Source organism: Telopea speciosissima, chromosome 7 (genome assembly GCF_018873765.1).
Source record: "Telopea speciosissima isolate NSW1024214 ecotype Mountain lineage chromosome 7, Tspe_v1, whole genome shotgun sequence".
In the NCBI taxonomy this organism is placed as follows: Eukaryota; Viridiplantae; Streptophyta; class Magnoliopsida; order Proteales; family Proteaceae; genus Telopea; species Telopea speciosissima.
In genome coordinates this window covers 2,736,427-2,746,808 of record NC_057922.1, presented here as the reverse complement: position 1 = coordinate 2,746,808, position 10,382 = coordinate 2,736,427, and the positions used below count along the sequence as shown (strand labels likewise).

At 37.2% G+C, this 10,382-nt stretch overlaps 1 protein-coding gene and 1 non-coding gene across 3 annotated transcripts; both read right to left on the bottom strand.

Annotated features, from left to right (window-relative positions):
* Positions 1-23: 23 nt before the first annotated feature.
* On the bottom strand, positions 24-116 carry TRNAY-GUA. Its single transcript has 2 exons — positions 80-116; positions 24-59 (listed from the first exon to the last, which is right to left on the bottom strand). It is a non-coding gene; the product is annotated as a tRNA-Tyr (tRNA).
* Positions 117-2,086: 1,970 nt separating this feature from the next.
* Positions 2,087-9,899, bottom strand: LOC122667542 (probable pectin methyltransferase QUA2). 2 transcript variants are annotated; one of them, XM_043863851.1, is made up of 9 exons: positions 9,883-9,899; positions 8,482-9,238; positions 8,264-8,396; positions 7,189-7,429; positions 5,063-5,288; positions 4,418-4,593; positions 3,946-4,249; positions 3,243-3,381; positions 2,087-2,611 (listed from the first exon to the last, which is right to left on the bottom strand). In XM_043863851.1, the coding sequence occupies exons 2-9, from the start codon at positions 9,228-9,230 to the stop codon at positions 2,456-2,458; spliced, it is 2,124 nt and encodes a 707-aa protein (XP_043719786.1). In that variant the 5' UTR covers positions 9,231-9,238; positions 9,883-9,899; the 3' UTR covers positions 2,087-2,455. The 2 variants fall into 2 exon arrangements, with proteins under 2 accessions (XP_043719786.1, XP_043719785.1); XM_043863850.1 differs by lacking the exon at positions 9,883-9,899 and adding an exon at positions 9,427-9,601 and having other exon boundaries at positions 8,482-9,237.
* Between the last annotated feature and the right edge of the window lie 483 nt (positions 9,900-10,382).

The window sequence follows — 10,382 nt, the reverse complement described above, 5'->3', positions numbered from 1 at the left end:
TGAATGTTCAAAAAATTAAAAAATCCGACCTGCCGGATTCGAACCAGCGACCTAAGGATGACTTTGAGATGCTTTCCCACTACAGTCCTCCGCTCTACCAACTGAGCTAAGGTCGGTTAATACTCTTTTCTCATCAAAAAGTAAATAAACTTATAATAGAGAAAGTTTTTCTTTCGATGTTAGAAAAACTCATCAATCTATTCTGTTGATTTAATATGTGTGCGGCCAAGGTTCAAGGCTAGGGAGAGGAAGAGAATACTTTCATTGTCACTCCTTCAATTTGTTAAAGGTCAAAAATACATGTTTGTTAGCACTCATCAAAGACCAATTATAGCTATTGGTGAAGAAATTTCTCATTCACCATAGATTGAGGAAAACTCAATCCTTAAATAATTGTAGCAAAAAAAAAGGAGCATGCAAATAGTCAATAATATCCTCCCCGCTATTCTTGATATAAATTCCAAGACTCCCAAACACATAGGGTGTGGATCCTCCTTTCATAGTGGATGAAAGGAAACTGCCTCTTAACATAAAAATCTTAGTGGATATAAACAAAAAACCTTCTCTTTTATGAAACAAGTCATGTTCTCTTAAGTCGTCGTTGAACGAAAGTGGGTGCGCTGTTTTTCGGAAATCTTGGAACAAACGGAACCAGAAGTCGTTCTTGGGAAAGCACCATTGAGGTCCACATCTCCACCTGCATCATCCTCATAATATGGTCTATCGGGGAATTAGGAGAAGCTAGCTAACTATGTTCGTGCTTGTCTGCCCAAAGTGTGATATTCCCCCTCTTCTTGCTCCTATTACAAAATCAATAGAACTTGACGCTCTCACTTTTTCTTTTCTTAACATAAACAAAACAATAGGATGTATAATATATGGGAAAATGCTAGACATGCCGCAAGGGTGCCCAACATGTGTCATCCTCTTTCTTTTCCTTTGGAAAAGACCCCTTTGCCCTTGTATGTCTAGCCATGTGACTAGTGCATGCCACCAACTTACCAAAAGTTGGCGGCATACCCGAATCTCTCCCATAAGATATGCTATAAGAATGTGATTAATTTCTTCTTGGCAAATTAATTCTCTCTTCATGTATCCACTTAACAAGGTTGCTATCACAGAAGCTAAAGAAATAAAGCGCTCTTAAGATAGATAGATAGGTTGCTTTGCTTTTAAGATAGAGTAGTTGCAAGTAAGGCGACAAAATAAGCAAAGTAATAAAACTTTTGAAAAGAAAGAAAACTTTTGCAATTATGATATTTAGTAAAATTAATAAATTTGGTTGCAAAATATGGTAAAACTTATTAATCATATTTGGAATATTGTTAGAGTAAATTGCGAAATTATGTTAGTTAATGATTATAAAAGTTTCCATTTTGATTATTTACTTGATTTCACTTCCCTTACCTTCCCTTTATTTTCTTAGCAACTAGACGAAATAAATAAAATTGGAATTTTTCATCAACCACTTCATTTCAATTCTATTGATTAGATTTGTGATTTGAGGAAGGTGTTTTTTTCTAAATAATTGATTTGATACTAAACTCATTACTAAAGATAAAGAAAGTGATTGATAAATTTCTTATGGTTTTTATGCATGAATTTGGATCTAGTCCAATGCAAACGATAATTATTAAACAAGGCGACATATCAAAAGGATTATCCGTTACAAGAAGTTTATCATACGCTCAAAAATAGAAAATGATTTCAGATTGCAAAGAAAGGAAGTGATCTTGACTTGGAAAGATTCAGAGAGAGACGACTGGGGGGAAGGGGAGAGATTGTGGAGAGAGAGGGAGAGTTGCAGTACGAAATTTTCCTTGTCTGCTCATTAGAAATTGATCATTGGCTGGTTCTTTGGTCTTCGTACAAATTAAGAACCAGACCGATTAACAAGTAATGGATGGAATAGTTAACCGGTCCGCTTTTGATCCTGGTTTTACAATGATGGAACTGACTAGGATCCGGACCGATTAACAAGAACTGGATTGAGTGACAGAGACATGTAGGAGCTCTGAAAAAGAAAGGAAGACGAATAGAGGAAAATTTTGAAATTTCTTCATAAAAGCATAGGTGAGTATTCAAATACTACATTGAACATCACTTGTTTTATTCATCTTCTCAACAATCTAATCATAATGGTTGTATTGTTATAATGAGAGATTACATGAAAATTAAATGAGAAAAAAAAAAATTGCCCTATCACATTCCCTTCCCAGATATTTTTTTCTTTTCCTTTTTATAATTACATGGCCCTATGGAAACCTTGCGGTTCCATAGGAGTTTGTGACAATGTTTCCGTGCTGTTTTCTCTCATCCTCTGCATCTTGTTGCTTTTTGTTCAAAATCCTCGAGATCTCCCTTCGTAGACCTTGATGGTGATATAACAACATCCACAAAATTAATGAATAATAGGATATGAACATTCCCAGGTTTCACTTGAAATTTGTATCTGTTACTGAAGTTTCTTGAATAATGGTTTCTGACAGACAAGGAGCCTCTCATCGCTGTTACTCTCAATCTCCACTACCCGTGCATCCCATTTGAGCTGTGTTGTGATCGCTCTGGCTGATTCAATGAGGGGAGCCGTGTCTCGGAATATCACCCAACCCTGTATAGATCAATTATTGTTCAGCTTGAAAATGAACAAAATGCACGAACTTTTTAGAATTATGAGAAATTTGACATTCATTCAGGAGTATAAACGATACTTAAATTTTGGCTTTGTAGCAAATTTAGGAGGGACAGAGGATTGTGAAGAAAACAATGTCTCATAAGAGGTCATATGTTTAAATACAAAATCACAATTGCACAAAGTAAAAGCAGTTTTTAAAAAATAAAATGAATGAGAAACAAGAAAATGAAAGTTGCAATTCCTAACTTGCTAATAATCATAATGATTATTTAGATCCTCTATCTGAAAAATTGTCACAGAGGCACTATCTATTATTACTATCTTCTTCTTTTTCTTTTTCTTTTTGGGGGGGGGGGGGGGGTGGTTGGAAGAAATACTATATATTCTACAACATCTTCAGCAACATCTTTAACCACCTGACACGATTTGCAATCACGCAATGCAATGTCTTTAGAGCGTCAAATAATTTAGTGACTCTCTTTCATTTTTTTTATTTTGCCTTTATTTATTCATTTAGTAGATTTTCAGTTTTTGATTTCTGAGACACTAGAGAATCACAATCATAATCAGCTACAGAATGCAAATGAAGTATAACAATAAGAAGTACCTCTGGGCGAAGTAGACGATCAATCTCTATGAATAAATCAAGCGTAGTGCACCTACGCTGCTGACTGGTTTCCAGTGATAGCAGGCCTTCAGCATGAACCATATCATAAGTTCTTGGGTATGTCGGAAATGCTTCACACCTGGAACAAAATATCAACTAATTTTAAACCAAGAAATTATGAAGAAGCATAAAATTACACATTTGTTACTACAGTAGATATAGATATATAAAATAAGCAATGATATGGTCACTCTTGAACCCTGGCTGTGTTTGAAGGGTTGTGAGCTATCTTTTGTGATTCATAAGGATGGCGTTTTCTTGTATCCGTAGTTACATGGTTTGAACATCAGGCATTTTGCTATGCTTGATTTTGCTTCCTAACATGTCATTGTATTCCACTCCTCTCAAATTATATATCCTTATATGCTTTTGAGTTTAATATAAATTAGTTATTAACCAAAAGGGGAGATTTGACAGGACTTTCCATGTGTGTCATGTTCAACAGCCAGCCTACTAAACAAATTGCTAACATATTTTTTGTTGTTTCTATCCATTTTCACGCAGAACCAGTCTGCAGCTGTTCCCAGTATCTGGTGGTCAATCAACGGATCCAGTTTGGTTTTATAACCATGGCTAATTGCTGTCGTGAGCCAAGTTGAAATCAAAATGCATTCATGGAAGAGGATAAAAGAGAGGTGCATACCAGTCATGCAATACCCCCACAAATCCCCTATCAAGGATTAAAGGGAGGTAGTTTGGTCCAATTGTTGGGACTACATTCATGACCCACACAGTTTTCGCAGCATCCAATAAAGCAGAATTAAAACCTCCAAACCGAGCATTCATATCCAGCACATTCCTAAGCATGTTAAAAGGTGGGGAAGGATCCTCATCACCAGGTCTCTTAGGATGATCTGAAAATATCTGGGGAGAGAGCAGAGACCAATAGTTACGAACTGCTGAGTTACAGTTCAGGGAATCCTCAGCAAAATCTTCTGAATGGACACCTGATAAACATGAAACTCATCAACACATAAATCAAATCCAGAGAAATAATATTAATAGTTTTACATCTTTAGCATCAGCATGATGGCAAAATTTTCTTTTTCTTTTTAAATAAAAAAGGCATAAAGTTCCAATGAAGGGTAGATATGACATAAAATGATTTAACTTACCATGAATTTCAAGTTCAGTCGAGTGTAGATGAACCCTAGATGGCCATGTTGTCCGTGCTTCAATAGGAACCCAGCGGTGGCTGTGAGTTCCTGCTATACATGACTGTAAAGGTCTATAATATGGAGATTCAATATCATGGCCTTTACTGCAGATAGGAGGGCCTGAACCAGACTTCCTATAAACACATGCAATGTAAAATCATAAATCAGGAACTTCATGTTCATCACTTACTGAAACACATACTATGACTTGCTTTCATTATATTAACTACTATGAAAAAAAGAAACAAAAAATCAAGGGTAAATTACATGTCACCCCCTGGTTTTTGAAAATACTCATCCGTCCCCCTCTACAGTAACGGTGTTAACTTAAATCAAACCAAAAAGTGAAATGACAAATTTAACCTCAAATTTTAACTTTTCAAATTTGACTTTTCATTTTCACTGGTCAAGGGTAGTTTAGGGATTTAAATTTATTTAACTGGCTGACATCGTCACTTAACAGCATAAAACTAACGGTAGGGACTAATTTCTCTTATTGGGGTCTAATACAAGGGGTGATTTGAGTTTTGTTTGAAAACCAGGGGGTGACGTGTAATTTACCCAAAAATCAAATAATATTGCTATTTCATGTTTGGGACTCACCGAGAAGCATAACAGTTTCTCTTAGTTGTTTTTTTCCATACAACAGTTTCATCTTGTTGTGACAACATCTCCCAGCAGAGATTTTCTGCAAAGTGGAGAACAAACATCCATTTTTTCTGAATCTCTTTGTTACGAAGTGACACATGAGAATTGGTAACTGGTGACGTCCAGACAAAATATCCACCAGGTTTCAACACTCTATCAACTTCAACCAAGAATATGCCATCTGATCATATAATAAAACAGAAAGTCAGTAATACAGAAGTGTGCGACAAACAAGTGAATTCTCTCTTGACCATCATGGATCATTTCATCCCTAAATGATGGAATCATATAAAGTCTAGAATAGATCAAGAAGAAGTCAAATAATACAGATCAAATGATAGACTTCTGATCTAGCATGTTTTATAAAGATTCAGAGGGAAAGGATCCATGCATTCTGACCAGCAAGTCCCAAAGAGATGTTAAACTCTTCAGTGGAGGCCAAATGGAGGGAGGACACTCTCTCTAGCATGCAGGGGTGGAATTTGCATTTGGTCTGTATGCTTCTTACCCAGGTAATGCAGCAACTGTGAGACCTGGAGTTGCATCATTTCTGGGCACACTTTCAAGAGGTTCAGGAGTTCGATGGACTCTAGTGGATGTTCCTCGAAGTCCTAATGATGAATAAATTAGTGCACTCTCATGGAATCCTAATGGAAGATATCCGATCCAAGTTCTGTGTGACATTTTTATGCTACAAGTATATCAGAGGTGTTTTACTTTATTCACTTCTTGTTAATTCCTCTACAGGGCGGACCTCAGCGCAACAGTAAGGTTGCCCCACTGCGACCTAGTGGTTGCGGGTTCGAGTCAGGAAACAGCCTATCTGCGAAGCAGGGGTAAGACTGCATACATTATGACCTTCCCCAGCCCCGCAGTGACGGGAGCCTCACGCACTGGGTACGCCCTTTTTTAAATGATAACTTCTGAACTGCTTACCTAATGAATAATATGTCATAATTTGTCAAAACCCTAAAAGGACCCAACAAAACCTATCTAAAGAAAGAGCAACCCAGTGCACGAGGCTCCCGCTACTGCAGGGTCTGGGAGGGGCAAACCCAGCAAAACCTATCTGTGGGAAAAAAATTCTGAAGCAGTGCAGTCTAAGAGGCATTTCACAAGGATAACGAATGCTGCATTTCAACCTCAAGGCATATATTTGGGGTAAATGAATCCAAAGAAAACAAGTAGATAACACGCTGAATTTGCAAATTAATAATTGGCCAATATATGACAAGAATCGCATAGGAAGTAATGCAGTTTCCTTGTTAATTCGTGTGAAACATTGACATATACAACTGAACAGGAGTGTGAAGGCTCCCAATTAAAAAGTCATCACTTTAGGTCAAATGGACTTATAATGCTGAAGACATTTTGCCAGCCTATATGGGTAGCGACAACAAATTCACTCACTCCATCAATCTCTAGAATCCAATTCCATGTCTTGAAAGTCTACGGTTAACAATTCCTCCCAGAACATAAGATAGGAAATACAAGATTACGGAATCTCACTAGATATCCGCATGCAAAAATAATGTTTTATCTAGTTCTTTGAAATTCCAGTTCTTTAAAATCCTGGGGTTTGACTCATCTTTTCAGTGATAACAAATGTAGGAGTCTTTGATTGTTTCACCACTATCTTTGTAACCTGATCCACAGAATTTCATGCACACAAGTCAAATCCACACACATTTGACTGCCAACAGTTTGCAAATACTTCCACTTTCTGGCCAATGGGCATCAAAAGTAAGTGAAAGCCTGCAAGGCACCATTTCAGAAGTCTTTTACCTAAAGGATTTCAGAATTCCCCATCCAATATAAACTAGTCCAAGTTTCATCTGTTTGACCCTCTCATAATTATATCTTTGTAAAGTCTCTAATCTATAAGACAATAAATTGGAATACAAAAGCTCTATTAACATTTGTAGTAACAAATACAGATCAGGCAGAAAATCACTGATCCACATATTGCAGCAATGAGTAGGCTCGCAAACTACCACTAAGCTATCAAACAGATGAAACACACAAGCATGAATATATATTCTACCATAGATATCCCAAGTAAACAATCTTATGATTGATACCTTTCTGATCCCAGTCGATACCGCATCTTGCACAATGCAACATATCAAACGAAAGAGAAGGATATGGCAACTGTTTTGAAGTAAAAGAACCAATCATAGCAGGAAGACCTCTTTCTAAATTTAGTTGGACTTGACTGCCTGAGGCCTCATAGTTTGCAATGCACATGGTCAATAGTTGCTTTGAAAAGAGATGTGCTCCAAAGCTACCATAACCACACCCTATGTCCAAAATTGTTCTAACCTGAAAATTCGAATGTAAACATTAACATGATTAGTGCATTGTTCTGACTTCTGAAAGAAACACATCTATGCTACAACCTGAACAATTACCTTACTCGCCAAATCAGAAATCATTAATCGTAGCAAAAAGAGACAATATATACATGATTGTTCATTGCCACCAGTAAAACCTATCCTGTGATTTGAAAATGCCATGAATTGTCACTGAATCACCATTTATGATATCCATGCCAACTATTAATCTAGACTTGGTTTAGATCTACTTTGAGTTAAACTCAATACATGAAAGAGATACACAACAACGTTGAACTACCAGATATATTAATATTGTGGCCAAGTTAAATTTTGTTTAATGAATGGTATCGCCATAGATAGAGTGGAGACACCGAGTATATATAAAGTAGATTACAGGTATATAACGTGATAACTGTATAGTTATATTACAAACCAATCAAGCAGTCAACCACATTAGTAACCCTCAGACAAACTTCCATTCTTCTGACATTATCTGGAATTCGATAAGAGTCATATTTTGGAATGTAGATATTAAATATCAGTGAATGTATGGTTTACATGACTCTCACTTACCATATTGGGCATCTAGCAGCAGACTCAGCTACATAATAGGTAAGAGGAAAGAAATTTTGACCACAATAAATTTTCAAACAGATGCATATTACATGTGAATCCCTGGTGATACACTAGATGCACTCAGATAACCATATTTGAAATATAATGAGGATTTACTAAAAAAATTGACCAAGAGGAAACACTATAGAGAAAGTAATAGAACCATCAAAATAACAAGCCCCAATAAAAAGCAAATATTACTCACCCCAGCCTGAATGAAATAAGATTCATTCCTCAGCCCAATCATTTCAGCGATTTGATGGGAATAATCTTCAACTCCATCAAACATAAGGGAGTCAGAACGAAAGGATATCTGATCTTCCTCCAACATCATCATCCTGCAATCATGTTGATTGGACGTATAAAGAACAGGGCATGAAGTGCATCTGAAATGAAGTTGGATAAGAAGAAAACTGCACCAACCTCTTGGTTAAACTTCCAGATGAAAGAACTTCTTGGGCAGTAATTTTCACATTTGCACTCCATATGACATCTCTTCCAGTAGGCCACCTGAGAGGAACTCTATAATTTCTAGGTGGAAGTACCAAGCAGCTCTGTTTGGATTCATGCTCACATTGACGGTCATACTCGTTGCCACCGGAGTAACCCAAAGCAAGATTATCAGAAACATTAAAGCAAGGAACATAGTTCTCAAACTCCTCAGAACAGAATTCCACATCCTTCCACTTCGCCGAACCAGCAGAAAATTCCCCAATGTCTGCAAGGTCAGAGATGAGCTGTTCTTGGAGCCGCCTATAGCCCCTAAGGATGTAACCTCTCGAGGATGTTGAAATGGTAATCGTCCACAAAAGAGAGCCAGAAAGAGCAAGAATCACAATTAGAATTAAACTGAATTTGAGAAACAGCAGGGTCAGATTGTGCCGGCTTCGTGAAGTTCCCATTTTGAAAGGATCAGATCCAAAACCATTCTCACTGAACCCAGACTTGGGAGAAGAATTGTCCCCAAAAATTAAACAAACAAGGTCACGCAATGACAGAGTCTTGTGATCAGGAGCAGGAGAAGGACAAGGACAAGGAGAAAGAGAAGGAGAAGAGCGATTCCTATACACTTCCTCTTTCTCAGCTTTGATTTTCATCTGTGAGTCCCAGGAATAATGGCTACTCCCAGCAATCCTTCCACCGGATACACCACGATGAAGCGGCCGAGACATCACCCAAGCTGGAAGACCCACATAGAAAATTCAAAGAAAAAGCAGTTAGAGAGGGAAACTATAGAAGATTCTCCACTCTGAAGAATAAAAGAAGGAAGAAGAGAAAAGCTCTGATCTGTCAGCAATCTTTACAAGCTAGATCCGTAAGCAAGTATCAATAAAACACATCTTAATTCTTAATCGAGAAAACAAACTTACCTCTTAATTAAACAATTTTCCGTTATAATTGTCAGTGACTGTAAAGCACAAGAAGGAAGAGAAGTGATAGCTCGGATTCAGAAGACAAAGAACTACGATTGATGACTACCCATTTAATAGCTCTAGAGAATTGACCTCGGAAAGGGCCAGAGAGGTTTAAGTTCAGCAGAACTAAGTACGTATGACTGGGGTATTGAATCAAGTACAGATTGCGAAAACCCCATCTATCATTTAATTATCAGAAAAAAAAAGGGGGTACTTTTTGACTCTTGAACATAAAACTCGAAACGAAATTTTTTAAAATGAGTTGCAGGAACCTTCGTAGTATCTCATTTTTCTCGCAAAACTACCAACCGACAATAAAGAAATAAATGAGCCGCGTTTACACTTCAAACTCGAAATTGGAACAAACAAAACCATAGTCCATCAAAGCGGAAACAGAAAAAGAAACTACCTTGAAGAATCCCTGAATTCCTGGTCCTTAGCTTACTCCATCACTTGGCGTCGCCGCGATAAAACAGAGGAAGTCCGTTTGTTTGTTTTTTTCCCCTGTTCGCTATCCGAGAGTTGAGCTCAGTCCATTCCACTAATGTTTTAATCGAGAAAGGGAGAGAGAATGCTAGTGAGAAAGCTCTGAAGCTTATTGCATCCTAACACATGAGTAAACACCCGAGAGTATTACTAAACAACTCATCTGCAACTGTAATTCTCAGCTAAAAAGAACAATTCTTTAATAAACAAAAGATCCCCATTAATCCATGAAACTGTCTCCTTCAGGCTTCAACCTCTCATCGATTTCAGATTACCAACACCAACACCTCTCCGTTAATTAATGATTTCCCCAATTGACAACCATTAAATGGTCAAATTTTATAATACAAATCCTAGATAGATCTCCAGCAACACCGATTCTAACGATTGGTCGAAATTTTCTGCACATGCATCAGTAAAAAA